A 22,135-nucleotide genomic window follows, 5' to 3' on the forward strand; every position below is an offset into this window, starting at 1 on the left:
TTGAACAATCCCAGCAGAGCCCAAACTACTTTCACCTGGAAACTACACGTGTCTAGATATTGGTCATGAGCAGGATCCCTGGGCAAATGGTCCAGGAAGCTGAACTCCCACTGCCATCTCAGCTGGGCTTGGTGAACATACTGGACACAACTATACCATGTTGTTTCACCTCCACTCCCAATGTGCCCTCATCATTCCTCCTAGAAAGTAGCCTTCCTCTGTATTTTCACATCAAAGACCAACAACGGGAATTGAAGTTTACCCATTTTCATTACTGGTGTTAGAATTTATCGTGAAATCCTATTTGAGAACTGCAGAAATGGCAATTCCTCTAACTCAAAGGCACACAGTTATGCAAAACAACAGCCTGAAGTATGTGTTATTACCTAAAATATATAGACAATGCCTGTAGTTCCTACTTCACCTTTTTCATCTTTGAAAACAATGATTACTTTCCCTTAAATATGAAAGCTTCCCATTTTCAGAGTTCTTTAATACGGATGTAGTGTGGATTATGAAACATATATTTTCCTAAAATAGTTTCTTCAGAGATTTTTTTTTTATCTTCGCTGTTCAAAAACTATTTTTTTCTGAATCTATATACTGTGGTGTGTATCTTGCTTTAAAACAATTTAGCTGATTTAAATTGCAACAGAGATTCTTTACGGTCTACTGATTATGCAGTCATATTTTTCCCACTAAAAGAATTAAATTATCCAATAATGGGAATCAAGCAATGTCATTAGCGGCAGAGTGAGAATTTATTGCTAAAAACTGAATTATTAGATTATTTTAATTAAATGACTGAATTGAGAGGAATAGACTGTAATTGAGAACAGGTGCATTAAGCAAGCTTTTGACAGGTGGGAATGCCACACACAGTCCAACAGGATGGGCAAGGAATAGTATACGTTATGTGTGGGACAGTAGAGCAAATAAACTATTTCGAAGAACAACACAGGCGTTCTATGAAACAGTATTCTTTAAAAAACATTTTGAAAATATTCATTCAGGTCATGAGCAGACAGAGAACAAAGTTGGACTCCAAATAAAGTTTCCATAGTTCAAAGCAATTATCAATTCCAATGGGTGTTTTCAATAATCTCAACATGACCAGCAACATGGGTGGTATTGCACCTGCTTCCCATAGCCAAACATAAATAAGATAGAACCGCCGGATTATTAATATTCATTGTGTTGCAGCAATGGAAACCCAGTATAATCACAGTCTACAGGTTCTCCTAAAATGTAATGCCACTATCAGCAGGCGTGATTAGTTCTAAATTCTTATTCCAAATGCCATGAGAACGCGAATGCACAGCATGTTAAAAGCCAAGAAGATTGAATCTGACTGGTTTCCACGAACCAATTTTCAAAGTATAGTAACTCTTTTATTCCGTTTTAGATAAAAGAGCAGAGCTCATTAGTTATGAACTGGTTTATCGTTGACCGCATCAATTAATTCCTTCATAGCTGTTTAGAGCAATGTGATATAACAAGTATCCTTTCCGAAATTCCTAGCTGCTAAACAATGAACTGCCATTCACAGCAAGCATTTCTCCCCAACACTGTACATTACACCACCTTATCCATCTCTGTCTCTTTTAATAAAAAGTATGTGTAAACATGCACCTGATCTTCCAAGAACAGCGCCCAAACAAAACTTTGACATGAGGGGGGAAAAAAACTTTTTAAAGCCCAGGCTCCCTAAGAGCATCTGATTTGTAGAATCCGACCCCAAGCATAATTGCAACAAAAAAATAAATTGTAATGGTAAAATTGTGATGGGTATGAAAGTTAGGTAAAAACATACCTCTCAGGACTTGACTTGAATTTGATTTTATAACTTAAAAGGACAACGCTACAGTGCCCAGTTTTCAACATAGTATCGTCATGCAATATGGCCAATGAGCAGGAACAGAGTGGTGTTTTGATGTTTTTACAAATGCATGCACATCAGGGTGAAGTTCACAGAGCACGTGCATACACAAACACATTCCTGAAGGCTCTCCAATGAAATCTAATTTATAAACAGCAGAAAGATGAACGCGAGTGAACCCCAGAGACAGCACAAGGCTAGATATCAAGGAGCATGTTACTAATGACCCCATAAGCACCTGGTCATTTTGGAGAGCTCACTAGTTAGAACATGACAGACAACTCCCACGATGGTTCAGCTGGTTAAGATAGTGCCCTACATGAAACTAACCTATTCAGAGCAGGATGATCATAGGTTAGATCCTAGAGTTGGCATGGGAGCTACAAAGGAAGGTAACAACTGGTCATGGGGCGGGGTTGGTGAGGGAAAAGGTTGTGAACATTGGGTGAGAACAGGAATGGGCCAGACTACAATGGCCTTCTGTCACAATTGAACAGCCTGAATTCACACCCTCCGGTCTCAGACCCGACGACCATTTACTACCACAAAGACGTCACTAACAGCAGAGTACTTGCTTAACCCGTATTTTCCGACCCCCACGGGTGTGTACGCGTTGTGTACACACCCATTGGGGCCGCGCAAGTGCCGGTTTCAGGCATGCCAAGCGCATGCGCTGAAAACCGGCACTTCCGGACAGATCGGACGCCTGCCCTAGAGAAGGGCCTCTGCGGGTGGAGAGAGTTCCGCTTTCTGCAGAGCCTCCGCCTGCTGAAAACCTTTAAAAATCTTACGGCTGGTAAAAGCAAGCGCAAGGCCTGCTTTTACCAGCAAGAGTTTAAAAAAAAAATTAAATTTCACTCATTTATAATTTTTATTAAATACTTTTAAAAAAGGTAAGTTTATTTTTAGCCCCGTAAAAAACTTTAATTACTTTTTTCAAAAAATCTAAATTGTTTAAAATATTTAATTTAATGTAATTTTAACTAATACATGATTTTAAAAAAAAAATGTTTCAGTGTGTTTTTTGAGTGATCCCCATTCATACTTTTGACAGATCTATGCGGAGACCTGTTAAAAATGAAGGGGGATTCCCTTCTTTGATTGGTTCCCCATGGCCCACGTGATCCCAGGGACGCTTGCGAACCGCCTGCGCCCCTGGGATACCGAGTCCTCTGCACGCGCGTGCACCAGGAGAGGCCCAGGATCGGAAGTCTCGGGACCTACGGAGCCAGCAGGTAAGTGCGTAGATTTTTTCCAGATTGGAGGCATCCGCCCGCAGGAAGCCTCTGATCGGAAAATCCAGCCCTATATATGTCTGAAATGTTTCTTAGACTTCCATGAGGTCCGTTCAAGAGGGACGTGGTCAGTGGCCAAGGAGTCGGTCGTCTTCCTGAATTCTTGGCTGAGGAATAAAATGTGATAAAGGGAGGACTTTTAAAATGATTTAAAGAAATAGGTCTAGAAATTCCTCTCGGTCAGCGGTGCAAAAACGGGCAGTATTGGATCAGCCACCCGTTAAACACAGCAGTCATTGCAGTCAACTATCAGGCACTGCACAAAACAGGCAGCCAATCCAATACCGCTCATTTTGCACCACTGCCAGAGACGAGTATCCAGGCCATAAACTCTTCTCATCGTGTTTAAAATAATTCTTCAAAGACTAAATAAATGAATTATGAAGGTTCAACATGTGACAAGCACAAAGGGCTCGTTACTTGAAGATCTGTGTCAGGCTTGTTTGTGCACTTTGCCTTCACTGACTGGCACCATAAATATTCATGAAATCTACTTTTATGAATGCGAAAAGACATCGGAAGTCTGCAGGGATGGATTTCACTGGTTCGCCATTCCGGAGTGGCATTTTACCTGGTTATCGGGGTTTTTGCGAGAGGTGGCTGGCGTGTTGGCATACGAGCTGATGGAAGAACTCGTGTTGATGTCGTCGGTGCTGAGGTTGTCTATTGTGTCGCTAATCCCACTGCTGACAGAGCTGCTGTCATCCCAGCTAAAAGAGGAAAAAACAAACACAGGCCGATTAGAACCACATGTTCTGCAAGCAGTTTCAAACAAAACAGACACCTCCCAGCCATTGTCTTCGATCATCATTTTACAAGAAGCCTGCTTCCCACAGTGGGTGGCTCAGAAATGCTGGGATGTGAACAAAAACTGACAGCACACAAGGGTGCAAAGTGATCCCGCCAATTAGCTCCATTACATCCTTTGCAAAACTATGTGTGTCCGCGTTAAATGTTGAAACACAAGTAAACGGTTTATTCAAAATATTTCACACCAGTTGTAACATATTTCTTGGTTTCTGGAGTCAATTTATTCCAAGGAAGGGGTCTAACCTATGTTAATGAACAACAGAAAACTGCTCTGTGCAACGTATGCACATTCTGACAAATTGCTGCAACTCCGGCGATGTAAAGTATTCAGCTCTTCCATGAGAATTCGGGCACTAGGCATTATTTTGAGAAATCACTTTAGGTATTACTTTCAGATATACTGCTCAATGGCCGAGGGCATTGGTGCACCAATATACAGTGCCATGGGGTGACAATATGTAGTTTTGCTTCCCCTAATCATATTCTCAAGAATGAGAGGTGATCTCATTAAACATATAGGGGGAAAAATTGGGTCGTGCCCCCTTTGGGGCGCGAACATTGCTGGGGCGCTGCTTTTAGCGCCCCGAAGAAATTAGCGCCCAAAATTGGATGGTAGCCCCCCAAGAGGGAGGCAGGGCGCTACTGGAAGCGCGCCCCCTCCCTTTTGGGGCTCTCCAGCCCAATATTGCGCCGGCACATAGCGCCGCGGTACTACAGGCCTTCCTCCCCTTACTAAAGGGGAGGGGCCTTGCACAGCGCAAACCGGGGCCCTGCTGGACCACCGGGGAGCAGGGTGCCAGCAAAAGAGCCCGGCACTCGAGGAGTGCCAGGCTGCCCGATCGCAGCCGGCACCCCACGGGAGGAGGCCAAAGGGGGCAGGTGCTGGCAGGCGGCCAGCAAAAAATATGGCCACCCGGCACATCCCCTTTAAATATCGCCGCCCCGGCTGCAAGTACGCCCCTCTGACCCGGTCTGATAATGTCTGGTGGTACGTCAGGGGGCGTCAGGTTTGTGGCTGGGGCATTGCGCACGGCAATAACGTCAGCCGGAAGCACAGCGCCGTGGGGTGCTAGTGTTGGGGCGCTAACAGGAGGTGCAAAGCAACCAAATTTTGCCCCCATAAAATTCTTAGAGGGCTTGACAGGGTAGATGCTGAGAGGCTGTTTCCTCTGGCTGGAGAGTTTAGGACTAGGTGTCATAGTCTCAGGATAAGGGGTCGGCCATTTAGGACTGAGATGAGGAGAAATTTCTTCATTCGGAGGGTGGTGAATCTTTGGAATTCTCTACCCCAGAGGGCTGTGGATGCTTAGTTGATGAGTATATTCAAGACAGAGATCGATAGATTTTTGGACTCTAGGGGAATCAAGGGGGATATGGGGATCGGTCGGGAAAATGGAGTTGATGTAGAAGTTCAGCCATGATCTTATTGAATGGCGGAGCAGGCTCGAGGGGCTGTGTGGCCTACTCCTATTTCTTATGTTCTTACATTCTCAACCACGCCTCCGTGAAAAGGTGAGCTGAAGTGACCAGACACCACCAAGAATGGGGTGCGAGGTAATCAGAGAGACAGTCTCTAAAAAGGCGTCTCATGTGGTTGTTACAAGGAGACTATCTGCATATAGAATTATGCTTTTGAGACCCGAGAAAAAGCATTTCTCACATTGAGGAACGCATTTGATCATTTAAATCCTGTTGAAGGCTCCCACTAAAGGTGTAACTGCATAAGCAGAACTCCCCAGTCAAGCTCTCAGCCACTTCAATCCTGGGCAACTCCTGAATCTTTACCTGCAGTTACAGGTGGGCGACACTGGCACCAGGTAACTCTTGTGTTTCAATTACAATGACAGATGGCTGAAGAATGTTATAAAATCTCAACAAACTTTTGTTAAGTTTCCAAAAGACAAAAAGAAACAGGCCAATACAGTGTTGAACATTGATCTCCACTGTTTTCCCCTGGGCACATCTCCAGAGGCGGTGGTTTTTAAACAGGAAATCTTTAGTTACCGCACGGATACAAGTCAGTATCAGCTGCACCGGATCTTGTGCCCAGTTTTGCACCTGCAGTCAACAGTTCCCAAGTAGTCGCAAGAGTTTCATGAAGTCACGTGTCAGCAGAGTCCCTGGATGACAATCAGGGTCCACCCACTTTTCTTTTAGTAACTAAAAAGGTTGTTCCAAAAAGCTGCAATTTCACGCCACATTTAAAATGGATGCACACATTGGCTGGCTGTGCATTTTATTTTCGAATGACTGAGCAAAAAATAATGATTAACTATTTCAATAGGCAGTCCATCTGCACACCCCATATATAGATGTTTCACCTTTCGGCCTGAAGTCAACTTGAGGATCTTGCAAGTGTGGCTGTACTTTGGAAACACATTTTAAATATAAAGTCAGAAGCACAGAAGCTATGAATGACCTGCAGCAGATTTCATTGTTGACAGGATTTTGAAAGCTGCCTGAATTCCAGTTAAAATGGTGCAAGCTCACACATGTTAATCGCTGATCAATGTTCACAAAAAGTGAGTCAAACAAAAGGAACAGTAAAAAAATAATCAACTGAATTGTACAAAGGATGTACAATTTACAGCAAATGAGCAAAGATAATTGACAAAAGAGCCAGCGGGGAGATGAGGAGAAATGTTTTGATGCAGCGAGTTATGATGATCTGGAGATCTGGAATGCGCTGCCTGCCTGAAAGGCTGGAGGAGGCATATTCAGTAATAACTTCAAAAGGGAATTGGATATATACTTGAAAAGGAAACATTTGCAGGGCTAGATTGAAAGAACAGGGGAGTGGGACTAATTGGACAGCTCTTTTAAAGAGCTAGCACAGGTAAAATGGGCTGAATAGCCTCTTTCTGCGCTGTATGATTATATGTACAGCAAGGTGACCTACAAAAAGCAATTCTTTTTTCAGTAAATAAATATTTATTTCACATTTTAATCCATTTGTACACAAATACAACATAGCCGACTGCTGCAGCCTGGGTGCGGATCCTCTATTTTTCTTTTAAGCACAACCGATAGCAAAAACAAGCATTGTAGATAAAGCCCTGCCGCCTGGGGCAGCCTCAGAGCTGTAATATAAATAGGACCAATTGGTGTCAGCCGTGGCTCAGTGGGCAGCACTCTCGCCTCTGAATCAGAAGGTCGTGGCTTCTAAATCCCACTGCAGAGACTTGAGCACAACATTTCTGCCGACACTCCAGTGCAGTACCGAGGGAGGGCTGCACTGTCGGAGGTGCCGTCTTTCGGATGAGACGTTAAACCGAGGCCCCGTCTGTCCACTCAGGTGGACGTAAAAGATCCCACGGGCACTATTGGAAGAAGAGCAGAGGAGTTTTCCTGGTGTCTTGGCCAATTTTTATCCCTCAACCAACACCTAAAACAGATTACCTGGCCCTTAACTCGTTGCTGCTTGCGGGATCCTGCTGTGCGCAACTTGGCTGCCGCATTACAACAGTGACTACACTTCAAAAGTAACCATTGATTGGAAAGTGCTTTGGGACGCTCCGAGGTGGAGAAGGGCGCTACAGGTATGCAAGTTCTTTCTTTATAAATAGGACCACACTCGTGCCTCTGGGTAGCACAGTGTCCCTCTACCAGAAGTACATTTTCCTCCTGCATTGCTGGAGATAAAGCTTCAGCAGGGGCACATGTAAACATCCTCTTCCAGGGGCACAAGTCACAATCCTTTCTGGCTGCAGGTGGGCTGAGCATTGGGTCTTTGCATGGTTGGCCCGTGCAGACCTTTGGATAAGGTAGTGGGCAGGATATTTAAGCCGTGTGTGTGAGATCTTTGGGCTTTTTTTTGGTGCTGTTGCAGTTTGGAGATAGCAACCTCTGTGCGTTGTTCTTACCGATTTATGATGCCAGTCTCTGCATAGCCCCATCACTAAGAAATTTAAGGGGAGTGGGCCATAGGCCATTTAGATATGCTGCATCACTTGCAAACTATGGAATTCAAACTCATGAGGAATCCCTAGTGTTAAAAGGTATGCAACAACAACTTGCATTTATATTGTACCTTTAATGTAGTAAAACGTCCCAGGAGGTGCTTCACAGGAGTGTTATCAGACAACATTTGACACCCAGCTCTATAAAGAGGTATTAGAAAGAAAGAAAGACTTGCATTTTTATAGCGTCTTTCACGACCACCGGAAAGCGCTTTACAGCCAATGAAGTACTTTTTGAAGTGTAGTCACTGTTGTAATGTAGGACGGGTGACCAAAAGCTTGGACTAAGAGGAAGGTATTTAGGAGCATCTTAAAAGGAGGAGAGATGAGCAGAGAGGATTAGGCAGGGAATTCCAGAGCGCAGGGCCGAGGTAGCTGAAGGCATGGCCTGCAATGGCGGGGCAAAGGAAGTTGGGGATGCACAAGTGGTCAGAATTGGAGGGCTGCAGAGTTCTTGGAGGGTTGTAGGGCTGGAGATAAGGAGGGGCGAGACCAACAAGGAAGTGTTTCCAAGACATCAGCCGAGGTACTTTTAGTGAAGTGATGGGGAGCTAACAGAATTTCATCTGAAGCAATCCTGCAGTGCCATTTTAACACAGAAGGGACTTTAGGAACTCACTTAATGGTCAACCTGAGTGTTCAAATACAGAGAATATTTCGGCCACTACATTCCTGAGCCAGGGGAGCCTTCTCTTCGTCAGATTTTCCATACTCCCCTCCTCCTCTGCTATTCTGCTGTAACCATTTACAGGGAACTCTTTTTATTATGTCCGTGTGTAATTGAGACACGGACTGCAGGAGTTGATTATAACAAGTCTTTACTAAATGGAGACAACCTGGAAACTGAAACTACAGAAGCCGGCTAGGGCCTTTTATACAGGGGTGGTCACTGCCGGTACTGCAGTCTGAGACCAGTTATTCCCTTAAAGGTACATACACAACAATTCCTCCCCTTTTAGATAAACAGTACATAACATTCATTTAACAACTAAATAATAACTAATTACAATTACAATTACGGTTGCTAGATACATTGGTTGAAGTTAAGCAATTATAAGTTCAGTCTTTGAGGAGGCTTCCTGATTCTGTCTGGATAACGCCTCTTTGGGATATCAGGTTCTTCTGGCAAGGTTGAGTCGGGATCAATGTCGTTGTTTGATTCGTCTGCTTCCAATATCACCGATTCTGCAGTAGATGCAATTGGTACTTCGGTTTCATCGCCAGGTGTATCAGATCGTGGTGTGGAGTTGACGTTTCCCAGTGACTCTAGAATCTGGTCAGCATGGCGTCTTACAATGCTCTCTCCAACGTCCACGGTATACATTAGAGGTCCTTGCCGTGTACAGATCGTTCCTGGCTGCCATTTCTCTGTGCGGTAGTCCCGGGCCAAAACTGGTTGACCTATCTTAAAACTTCTGGTCGGCCTTTCATTCATATTCTGAAACTGCCTGTTCTCCACATCTCTTCTGACGTTTGGCTTAACCAAATCCAAGCGGCATCGTAGTCTTCGATTGAAGAACATCATGGCTGGAGTTTGGTTGGTAACCGCATGTGTCGCATTCCGGTAGGCAAACAAGAAGTTATCCACCTTGTGTTGTAGGGGTATATCTTCATTACACATTGCCTTGATAGCCTTCTTGAATGTTTGAACAAACCTCTCGGCCAATCCATTAGTGGCTGGATGATATGGGGCGGATGTGTAATGCTTAACACCATTGTTCTTTAAGAACCTCCGGAACTCTTCAGACACAAACTGTGGTCCATTGTCAGAGCAAATCTGTTCAGGCAGCCCATTCCTGGCAACTATGGTTCGTAAGACTGTGATAGTTTTTTCTGTGGTGGTTGAGGACATTTTTATTACCTCTGGCCACTTTGAATGTGCATCCACCGCAATTAAAAACATCAAGTCCATAAAGGGACCAGCAAAATCAATGTGCACCCTTTGCCATGGAGATGAGGGCCACTCCCATGGATGTAGAGGGGCTTGTGGTGGGGCGTTTTGGACCTTCTGGTATCCTGTACAGCTCTTGGTCATCTCTTCGATTTCTCTATCGATTCCTGGCCACCACACAAACGCTCTGGCTAAGTTCTTCATGTTTACCCCTCCCAGATGACCCTCATGAAGCTCATTGAGCACTCTATCCTTCAATTTGGGTGGAATTACTACTCTGGATCCACACATCAAGGTTCCTCTGCACACTGACAGCTGTTCTCTTCTCGGCGAGAATGCTGGCAGCAGTGGTTCGCCATGTGCTGGCCATCCCTTCACCGTTAAATCATAGACCCAGGAGAGTGTCGGGTCATTTCGTGTTTCCTTTTCTATGTTTGCATTCGTCACAGGGAGACATTCGACTATAGTCGAGTGGAATAACTCCACTGGATCCACTGCCAGTTCTTCTTCCACCATCGGCAACGGTAGGCGCGACAATCCATCAGCATTCCCATGCTGTTTAGTTCCTTTGTACTTGATGTCACATTGGTGTGCCCCTAGGAAAAGGGACCACCTCTGTAGCTGTTGTGCCGTCATTATCGGTACGCCCTTCTGAGGGTTGAAAATGGAGAGGAGAGGTTGATGATCAGTTAGTAGAGTAAATTTCTGACCGCGCAGGTAGTGATTGAACTTCTTCACCCCCCACACCAGGCGGAGGGCCTCTCTGTCAATCTGGGCGTAGTTACGCTCGGCTGAAGTTAACGAGCGTGACGCAAAAGCTATCGGCCTCTCTGAACCATCAAGGAATTTATGTGACAGCACAGCCCCAATGCCGTAGGGAGACGCATCACACGCCAGTCTTATTGGTAGTGATGGGTTGTAGTGAGCCAATACTTCTCTTGAAGTGGTTCGGTCCTTACTCTTCTGAAAGGCCCGCTTACATTCATCGCTCCATTTCCATGCTACTCCCGTTCGTAGTAGGGCGTTCAGTGGATGCAGAATTGTGGACAAATTCGGCAAAAACTTATGGTAGTAATTCACCAATCCGAGGAATGACCTCAGTTGCGACACATTTTCAGGCGCTGGAGCCTTAACTACCGCTTCAATTTTGTCAGGGGACTTAGGTAACCCCTCTTCATCAATCACGTGGCCACAATACGATATCTGTTTCTTAAAAAACTCGCACTTGGGGCGATTGGCTCGTAGCCCATGTTCACGTAGTCTAGTGAGCACCTGCTCTAGGTTGGCAAGGTGTTCACTGTCATCTTCACCTGTCACTAGGATGTCGTCCAAGTAACACTGAGTCCCCGGAATCCCTTGCAGGACTTGTTCCATCGCTCTTTGACATATCGCCGGAGCTGATGCTACTCCGAATACCAGTCGATTATACTGGTAAAGACCTTTGTGAGTGTTTATCGTGAGATACTTCCTAGAGGATTCTTCAACCTCCATCTGCAAATATGCTTGTGCTAGGTCAATTTTTGTAAAACGCTTCCCTCCAGATAGTGAGGCGAAGATATCTTCTATCCTTGGAAGAGGATATTGTACTGTGTGAAGGACTGGGTTCACCGTCACCTTGAAGTCCCCACAGATGCGAACCTTCCTTGGCTCCTCAGACTTATTGTTTAACGTTTTCTTCATGACAGGAACGACGGGTGTCGCCCACTCGCTCCAGTCTACCTTAGATAACACGCCTGCATTCTCCAGCTCTGCCTCGACGGCTGGGCAAATTGCATATGGTACCGGTCTTGCTTTGAAAAACGTGGGAATTGCATTCTCCTCTATTTTTATCGAGGCGGTTACGCCTTTAAGAGTGCCCGGTTCTTGTTGAAATACCTCTTTGGCGTCAGCTAAGATTGTTGACAATCGGCCAGGAGTGACGTCGTCATCCTTTTTACCAGCCACAGTCAGTGCCTGAATGGAGTGCCAGTCTAAACTTATCTTTCTGCTCCATTCACGTCCCAATAACGGTGGTCCACCATCTTGCAGAATGTAGAGATACAATTTCCGTATTTTCTTGCCGTTGTATTCGACAGGCACCCTTATTTTTCCTCTGGGGTATACTTTTTGCCCCGTATACGTCCTCAAGACAATGGATGTCTCTCTCAAGGGTATGTGTGAGAATAGCCGCTCGTAGTCTCGTCGATTCATGATGGTTAGAGCTGATCCTGTATCCAATTCCATTTTGACTTGGGACCCTGCTATCGTGCGGGTGACCCAAATGGTTCGGTGATCCTCTTTTGCGATTACGTTGTGAAGTTTGAGACAGCTTAGTCTCTTGTTCCCGGATTCACTATCGCTCATCTGGTCTTCAGAACTACTGTCCGTCATTTTTTGTACTTTCCTGTACGGTTCCTTAGTAGCCTTTTTGTTGTCGTTGGTCTTCTTCCCAGACCTGCAAACTCGTGCAATGTGTCCCATCTTTCCGCATTGCCTGCATATTTTGTCCTTGGACCAGCAGTCCTTCTGGTCATGGTTTGTTCTGCCGCAGCGATAACATTTTGCAAATCCCCGTGTCATTTCGTGGGTGCCGTATTCCTGTGGCTTTTGTTGTATTTCCGCAGCTCCCCTTGCTGCTGCTTCGTACGATACTGCCACGCTGAAAGCCTTATCTAGCGTCAGCTCTTTCTCTGAGAGTAACCTCTTCTGGGTTCCTTCACTCAGGAGTCCACAGACAAATTTGTCCCGTAAGGTATCTGCCAGTCCTGCTCCGAACTGGCAGTGCTTTGATAGCTTGCGTAGTTCCGTAAGGTAATCAGCATTGCTCTCATTTTTTTGCTGATTTCTCCTGTGGAATTTAAATCTTTCTGCTATCAGCAGCGGTGTAGGATTTAGGTGTTCCTGTAGGATAGCAACAATTTCGTTAAAACTCTTCACCTTCGGTTTGGCTGGAGTAATCAGGTCCCGCAATAGGCCATACGTTCTTGCGCCCATTAAATTTAGCAATACTGATGCCTTTTTCTCATCGGCTATTTCGTTTGCCTCGCAATATACCTCGACTCTTTCCACATACGGGGTCCAGTCTTCTATTGCATTATCGAAGGCAGTGATATCGCCAGTCTTTGGCATCTTGAAAATCTAAGATGGCGCCTCCCGCGCTTTGCCTACGTCCCCCCCGATGGATCAAACTGGCGCCTCCCGCGCTTTTCCTTCTTCCCCGCCGAGTTAAGATGGCGCCTCCCGCGCTTTCCCGCCGCTGCCGCCAATGCTGTTGCTGGCGATTATATTTATTTTATTATCCTGTAATGGCGACGCCCTATGGTCTTCGCGCCTCCCCGATCGCTGCTGCCAACGCCGCCGCTCTCCGTGGTATTTTTATTTTTCTATCGCGCTTCAATGTTTGCTCCGTTAATTGAAGAACACTTCCCTCCCTCTTCTTAGGTCCGAACGCTACCCGGCTTCGAAGCACCGGCCGCGCCCTGTGTGCTCCACCCTCTCTCTCTCTCTTTGCTTCCCGACTCGCTGCCCGGCCCCGTTGCAGAGCCACCCGATCGAGCTCTAGCCCGCCGCAGCCCAGGAAGGATCAGTGCACTACCTGCCACCAGCCCGATTAGCTGGGAAACCAGAGACTGGAGAACCAAGCCTGGCTCTCGACAGTCTCTCCTGCACTTTTCAATTCGATGATTTGGAGGGTGGTTGCCCACGGTCGATGCCCGTTTCTCGAGTTTCTTTGGATTTTTTTTTTTTTTTCTGGCTTCGACCTTCAATAACGTCGTCTGAGGTGCTGCCAAGTTGCAGGTAAGTTTGTTTCTTACTCGTCGCCAGTATTATGTCCGTGTATAATTGAGACACGGACTGCAGGAGTTGATTATAACAAGTCTTTACTGAATGGAGACAACCTGGAAACTGAAACTACAGAAGCCTGCTAGGGCCTTTTATACAGGGGTGGTCACTGCCGGTACTGCAGTCTGAGACCAGTTATTCCCTTAAAGGTACATACACAACACTTTTTTATCCGGCACCGACGGGACCGACGTGGTGCCAGTTCATCAAAAATTCCGGATAACCGAGAGCTATAGTTAAAAGATACGGCGAGCTGAGAGCTCCGTATAAAGCAACAAACCCTGTTGCTTAGCAACAGGTGCAGAACAATGGCCACAAGTTCCAAGCGTCTCTGTAGCTTAGCAACAGCTGCAGCCACACCCTTGCACAGCAACAGATTGAGGAAGGCAAGTACAATATGAAGTAAAACTTACCTAAACCTACTCCTGAATTTTGCCGGTTAACCGAGATTTCCAGTTATTTTAGGTGCCGGTAAATCGAGAGTTTCCTGTACACCTCCCTTCTTTTGTTTCTATACCTGTCTCATTATCACCTCACTTTGCCTTGAACCATCATCACTTTTGTCATTTAATCACTGCTGCCCTCCACCCTATCATAGACCTTTCCCTTTTGTTCTTTCCTCCCCTCCCTTTTCCCTGCCTCTGCACTTGCTTCAAAGCTGATCACCTCTGAACATCTTCCGGTTCTGATCTTCAGGTCGTCGACCTGAAACGTTAACTCTGCTCCTCGCTCCACAGATGCTGCCTGACCTGCTGAGTGTTTCCAGCATCCGCAGTATTTTGCTTTCGGTTAAGGCTTCTTAAACATTTGTGCACTAACCTACTGCGTTGTGATGTGTCCAACTCAAGCCTGGCCCATCTTGATATGGTGTGACTAATTTATATATTTTTTAAACAATCATTTCAAACCCATGCGCTGCCTATGTAAGTATGAATGATTTACTCGGAGTTGCGAAACAGTTTTAAAAAAATATTTCTTTCAAGTTATAATTCCAATGAATTATTCTGGCATATTGGTTACACTATGCAGAGACTGCTCCGAAGTTCTGAGCACTGAACTGGCGATCAAGAATCATTCCTCAACATTCGCAATCTCATTCCCCAAAAATGAGAAGGCTGATGTAATGGAGCTACAATGCCTTTGAAATATTATCATGAGAACCATACCACACTTCCTCGAAAGATTGTTTTTTTTATTGCGTGATAAATTTGAAAGCAGAAACCCTTAAAAGGAGTAATATGCAAAGGAATTTTGGACTTATAAAAATTGAGTACTTTTAACCCATAACTCATCAAAAAGAATTTAAAGAAAATAGTCTGTTCCCTTTCCTTAGAAGGGAATGGGCAAAGGGAGACACAATAGTGGTAGGGGAGCGGGAAGGGCAGTGCTCCGAGCTTGACCATCTGTGAAGAAAGCAGAGTTAAAACTGGAAACAAAAATTTTCTTCTGCTAAATTATTCCCCCATCTTTGATCTGCTTGGCCTTTACTGCTCAGCTAGTGGGCAGATAGCCTACTCCCAGAGTCCCTGTAGCCAACTGCCCGGAGGTGCTAAGGGCTGCCCTGCTGTGATTGGTTTTCCCTCTTCCCTTGCAGGAAGATGCAGTAGCCTCCGCTTGGAACTTGCCCATTCCTACAAGTTAAACTGGAAACCAAGCAGGGCTCATTGACCCTCCACTTTTCATCACCAGTGGCTCAGTTGGTAGCCCACTCGCCGCCGATTCAGAAGGTTGTGGGTTCAAATCCCACTCCAGAGACTTGAGCACAAAAATCTCGGCTGACGCTCCAGTGCAGTGCTGAGGGAGTGCTGCACTGTCGGAGGTGCTGTCTTTCGGATGAGACGTTAAACCGAGGCCTCGTCTGCTCTCTCAGGTGGACATAAAAGAGCGAACGGCGCTTCGAAGAGCAGGGGAGTTATCCACTGTGTCCTGGCCAATATTTATCCCTCAATCAACATCAATAATATAGATTATCTGGTCATTATCACATTGCTGTTGGTGGGAGCTTTCAGTTTGCAAATTGGCTGCTGCGTTTCCTACACACTGACTAAGCACTTCATTTTCTGTAAAGTGCTTTGGGACGTCCGGTGGTTGTGAAATAAATGCAAGTCTTTCTTTCTTACTCCATGGTCCTAAGTTTCAGCACGGTCACGCTGTGTGCCATTATGCTGTCAGAATACTTAAGGGTTTTTGTATTTTCTTCTCCTCTCCTCTCTCTGCTCCCACCCCAGATGGCAGTGACTCATATTGGAGTATAGCAATATCAGTTTAACCGGTCTGCCAGTACTTTGACCACATGATCATTTTTCATATGTGAGCCCAGTCAGGATCTTAGAAGGGTATTCTGTCAGGGGCAGCATCACAGCTAAGCCATATTCCCCGCCCACACAAATTACTCACACATCCCCCCCCCCGCCTCCAACCCCCGCTTTACTGGCTGAGATTGCTTCACCTAGCGGAGATTAGTGGATCAAACCAGAGACCTTCCAATCTGTATGGCTCAGCACCATGTGGTCAGTTTAAGCCCCAAGAATACTCAAAGTTACATTATTATTTAATTAAATAGAGATACAGATAATCTTCTTAGGCAGTCCCTCAGAACCAAGGATGACTTGCTTCCACACTAAAAATGAGTTCTCGGGTGATTGATGAGTCCAATGCGGGACCTACAGTCTCTGTTACAGGTGGGGCAGACGGTGGTTGAAGGGGCGGGTGGGTGGGGTGCTTGGGTGGATGTGCGCTCCTTGCGCTGTCTGCGCTTGGCTTCCGCTTGCTCCTGGCGAAGAGACTCGAGGTGTTCGGCGCCTTCCCGGATGCTTCTCCTCCACTTTGTGCGGTCTTGGGCCAGGGATTCCCAGGTGTCGGTGGGGATGTTACACTTTTTCAAGGAGGCTTTGAGGGTGTCCTTGAAGTGTTTCCTCTGCCCACCTGGGGCTCTCTTGCCATGCCGGAGCTCCGAGTAGAGCGCTTGTTTTGGGAGTCTCGTATCAGGCATGCGGACAATGTGACCCGTCCATCGGAGCTGATTGAGCATGGTCAAAGCTTCGATGCTGGGGATGTTGGCCTGAGCAAGAACACTGACGTTGGTGTGCCCATCCTGCCAATGGATTTGCAGGATCTTGCGGAGGCTGCGTTGGTGGTACCTCTCCAGTGCTTTGGAGGTGCCTGCTGTACATGGTCCATGTCTCTGAGGCATACAGCAGGGCAGGTATCACTGCTGCTCTGTAGACCATGAGCTTAGTGCCGGATTTGAGGTCCTGGTCTTCAAACACTCTCTTCCTCAGGTGACCGAAGGCTGCATTGGCACACTGAAGGTGGTGCTGGACTTCGTCATCGACATCTGCCCTTGTTGACAGTAGGCTCCTGAGGTATGGAAAGTGGTCCACGTTGTCCAAGGCCTTGTCATGGATTTTGATAATCGGGGCGGCAGTACTGTGTGGCGGGGGCAGGTTGGTGGAGGACCTTTGTCTGCAATGGACACATAGGCCACTCTTTTCAGGTAACCAGCATGGCATGACATGGGAGTGTTAGGTGAGGTCTCTTGGATTTTCTCTTGATTGCGGCCAAAAAGTGTTTAGCAATTCCCTGCAACAAGTATGGCTGCGGTGAACAAGGTGAATCTTTACGAGCGCACTTGAATATGAATTGGCTAAAGGTGTACAAGTTGTTTAAAAAACAAACAAGGGCCTGGCAATGACTAACTCCTAACAGATTTGCATACAAGTGGAGTTGCCTGCAGTCATTATTGTAGCAAGCCAACTTCTTTTTTTGCAAGGTTCAATTCAACAGCAGTCAAGTGGGCTATGTGGAACAATCTTTGTTCCAGTCCTACTCGGGTCCCCTCCCTCACCTCTTTTTCCGATACATTGATGACTGTATCGGTGCCGTTTCCTGCTCTCGTCCCGAACTTGACAATTTCATTCACTTTGCCTCCAATTTCCACCCTTCCCTCACCTTCACATGGTCCATCTCTGACTCTTCCCTTCCCTTCCTCGACTTCTCCGTCTCCATCTCTGGGGATAGGTTATCGACCAATATTCATTACAAGCCCACTGACTCCCACAGCTACCTGGGCTACACTTCCTCCCACCCAGCTTCCTGTAAGGACTCTGTTCCATTCTCCCAGTTTCTCCGTCTCCACCGTATCTGCTCCGACGATGCCACCTTCCACACCAGTGCTTCAGACATGTCTTCCTTTTTCCGCAACCGAGGATTCCCCTCTACCGTGATCGACACTGCCCTCGACCGTGTCAGTTCTATCTCCCGCACTTCTGCCCTCACCCCCTGCCCCTCCCTCCCGGAACCACGATAGGGTTCCCCTTGTCCTCACCTTTCACCCCACCAGCCTCCACATTCAACAGATCATCCTCCGGCATTTCCGCTACCTCCAAAGTGATCCCACCACCAAACGTATCTTCCCCTCCCCTCTCCGCATTCCGCAGGGACCGCTCCCTCCGAGACACCCTAGTCCACTCCTCTATCACCCCAAACAGCCCTTCCCCTTCGCCTGGCACCTTCCCATGCAAGCGGAGCAGATGTAACACCTGCCCCTATACCCCCCCCTTCCCACTGTCCAGGGCCCCAAACACCCCTTCCAGGTGAAACAGCGATTTACTTGTACTTCTCGCAATCTAGTATACTGTATTCGCTGCTCACGATGCGGTCTCCTCTACATTGGGGAGACCAAACGCAGATTGGGTGACCGCTTTGCGGAACACCTCCGTTCAGTCAGTAAGGGGGACCCAGAGCTTCCGGTCGCCTGTCATTTTAATTCAACGCTCCATTCCCACTCGGACCTCACCGTCCTTGGCCTCTTGTATTGTTCCACGGAAGCTCAACATAAACTCGAGGAACAGCACCTCATCTTCCGATTAGGCACTCTGCAGCCTTCCGGACTCAATATCGAGTTCAACAATTTCAGATCATAAACTCGGCCCCTATTTCATTTTTTCTTGTAATTTTTCCACTCCTTTCCTCCCCCCCTTTCCTTTTGTTTCGCTCTCACACCTGGCAGCTATCCCTTGCCCTGCCAGTACACTTTACACCCAATCTCAGCCTATTACCATCTCGTCTAACTTCTAACACCTTTTATTGTCTCTTTTTTACTTCTTTTGTTTCTTTTATTCTTTTGTCCGATCGCAGCCCTGCCTCCGATCTATCTTTTCTTTCCAGTTTTGAAGAAGGGTTCGACCCGAAACGTCAACTCAAATTTCTGTCCACGGATGTTGCCTGACCTGCTGAGGTTTCCAGCATTTTCTGTTGTTATTTCGGATTTCCAACATCCGCAGTATTTTGCTATCATCCTCCTAATCATAGCTTCATGTACCAAAAGTGCAACAAATGGGGAGGTTGCTTATCGTTTGCACTGAGCCACATTTTGTGGATTTTGCAACTTTAAAAAAATGTGCTCTCTGTAAAACTCAGTATACCTTCATGTGAGCATTTCAATCACATCCACGCACACATAGCCTGGAGCTTTCTCATTTCCATTACAGGTGCTCACTTATCCAGGCCCAACCCTGTCACTGTGTCTTTATTGTGGGAATTCAGTTCCACCTTGGCCAAATGCAGATCTGCAGTACCAGTGTTCCGTTTCAGCTGAATTTGCTTTTGTGCTTCTAAAGCCCTCGCAGAATCTCAGAGGCCTTTTTGACAATGGGATCCTTAAAGCAAAATACAGCAGACAATGAGTCACACACTGTCCTTTTTTACATATAAAGCAATACATTATGGTGGCTGTCTTTTATAATTGCAACATCCTCAAACGCTTTGCAAAGTGGCATAAACAGCATTACAGTTAATCAGAGGTGAAACTGTTGAAACGCAACATTTCTTGCAAATATATCGGGTACGTCAGAACCACATGTTGCTCCTTCACCACTCGACTCAAAGGGAGTCTCACTACTGGGGCACCATTTAAAAAAAAAATCTAATCACTGTAACAAGTATGAAGTTTTACATTTTTTTCAACGCTTTTTTTTTCCTTTGTAGAGAAGGGAATGGATAAATTCACCCTGACTGCATATAAAAGTAACAAGATGGCACAAGTATGGAATGTGATGGAAAACTCTCCACTTGCCTGGATGAGTGCAGCTCCAACAACACTCAAGAAGCTCAACACCATCCAGGACAAAGCAGCCCGCTTGATCGGCACTCCATCCACCACCTTAAACATTCACTCCCTCCACCACCAGCGTACCGTGGCTGCAGTGTGTACCCTCTACAAGATGCACTGCAGCAACTCGCCAAGGCTTCTTCGGCAGCACCTCCCAAACCCGCGACCTCTTCCACCTAGAAGGACAAGGGCAGCAGGCGCATGGGAACACCACCACCTCCAAGTTCCCCTCCAAGTCACACACCATCCTGACTTAGAAGTATATCGCCAATCCTTCATCGTCGCTGGGTCAAAATCCTGGAACTCCCTCCCTAACACCACTGTGGGAGTACCTTCACCACACGGACTGCAGCGGTTCAAGAAGGCGGTTCACCACCACCTTCTCAAGGGCAATTAGGGATGGGCAATAAATGCTGGCCTTCCCAGCGACGCCCGCATCCCATAAACGAATAAAAAAAAGACAAAATGTACACCATCGTTAGCTTGTGTAATTAGAAAAGACTTCATGGAGAATTCACAATGATCTAAATGGCAGCAAAGGGGTGGGGGGGGGGGGGGCGTTAAAGGTGTCCATTACTTTGCAGTCTAATCAGGATGTCTGGCGACATCACCAATACACGCTCCCAATTTTTCTCATTTATTTTAAATGTAATGTTTTTTTAACCCAGAAAATGGGTTTTACATTCATAACCTTAAGGGCCACTGGTCTTGGGAGGGGGGCAATATGTATCCAATCACTGGCGGTGCAGTGGCATCTGTGCCCGTCCCCATTACTGTGGAAACATGTTTCCCCGAGGAGACGTCTCTGCATTCCTGGATTGAGCTGGGAATCTCATGAACCACCCAACAGTCGTCAGGATCAGAGACGACAAAAATATCAATTTTATAGGGTTGCAGTCATAATTCAGTAAATGGCGATAGCTGATAGGGTTTTACATTTCCTTGGTGGGCTTTTAACAAGAAATGGGTGCCCCCACCCATCCCCCCCCAAAAAAAACACTGTTCCTGAGAGCGAAGGAACAAATGAACAAACTCGCATTTACAATAGTTCCTTGCACATTGTCAGGGAGTCCCAAAGCCCTTCACTTAAAACTCAAAACAGTTTAGTGACACTTGGCAGGAATATCTTCAAATGACTTGGTAGAGCCAATTCAAAAGTGGAATCTTCTGAAAAGTCAGCCTCATTAAAAACAGAAACTAATTTGACCCGGGAACCATTATGATAACAAGGAATCGCAGATGAAAATAAACACAGGGAACAGTAGCGCTGTGCCCAGGGATTATTGTATCAGCTACATTTTCTCACAGCTTGTCTCTCTGAATGTAACCAGAGCTCATATTAAACCCTCTGGACAAAAAGGGTGCAGACCCCGCTGCGGCATAGCTGGCTCAGGCAACAGTCTCCGCAGCAATAAAACCTGCAGCAGAAAACAGGACATCAGGCCTTACCTGCTCATGTTACTGATGCCGCCATCCCGGGAACTCAGTCACACAGACTATTTATAACAAAACAAGGATTCCGACAATCCCCATATTAACTAGAAGCTACAATGTCTGGTGGAACTTGTTTCTGGCAAGAGTCAAAAGGCCAGCAGGTTCGACATAAACCAGTGGGATTTTCTTTGTTCTCTACGGAGGATCAGTGCTGACCCTTTCTTCATTGTACGTTGCACATTTTAGTCTACAAAGTAGATTTCAAACTGCAAAAACTAGGTCATGCTGAATTTGGTCAAGAGACACACACATCAGATATTAGGTTCTCTGAGCCAAACTCAGCAAAATCTGGTTTGGTATTTGAAGTATATTTTGCTTCCAACTAATCTAATTTTCTCTTAACATTTGGTTGGTTAGCACAGACAGGTTTGAAACGTATAGCTGATGCTGCTGTGGAAAGCACCCCAGTTATGAACATTGCAGATTTATATCAGATCACTGCAGCTAAAAAAAAACACTGTTGCTTCCACAGACATGCGTTTAAGCTGCCTCCAGACTCTTCGCTGGTATCTGTTGCCTCTGGTCACCTTCTTTACTTCGCTTTAGCAAAAAAGAGCTTGCATTTATAGAGTGCCTTTCACAACCTCAGGACATCCCAAAGCGCTTTACAGCCAATGAATTCTTTTTGAAGTGCAGTCACTGTTATACTCCATCTGCCTTGCTGCATTACAAGACAAACGATTCCTTTGAAAATCTAGCACAAATCCTACCATTTCCACTTTTCCCTTCATGTTCACTTTGCATCCCATCCATTTATAAAAAGGGGTAAATTCCCCAGAGGATCTTTTTTTGGTTTAATATTGTTTATTTGCTGCATTAAAAGGTGCTATATAAATGCAAGTTGTTATTATTTAAAATGTTTTTATTCGTTTG

At 46.0% G+C, this 22,135-nt stretch overlaps 1 protein-coding gene across 7 annotated transcripts in view; it reads right to left on the reverse strand.

The window, feature by feature from the left end:
- Nucleotides 1-22,135, reverse strand: part of nav2a (neuron navigator 2a) — a 534,653-nt gene that overhangs the window by 136,635 nt on the left and 375,883 nt on the right. For all 7 annotated transcript variants that reach the window (XM_086008162.1, XM_086008160.1, XM_086008161.1 and 4 more), the window contains one exon: nt 3,746-3,884. In XM_086008162.1, coding sequence (XP_085864288.1) covers nt 3,746-3,884 — 139 coding nt within the window. The remainder of the gene's footprint in view (nt 1-3,745; nt 3,885-22,135) is intronic.

This window comes from Somniosus microcephalus, chromosome 15 (assembly GCF_052327205.1).
Source record: "Somniosus microcephalus isolate GS21.2 chromosome 15, FLI_Smic_1.0, whole genome shotgun sequence".
Lineage (NCBI taxonomy): Eukaryota > Metazoa > Chordata > Chondrichthyes > Squaliformes > Somniosidae > Somniosus > Somniosus microcephalus.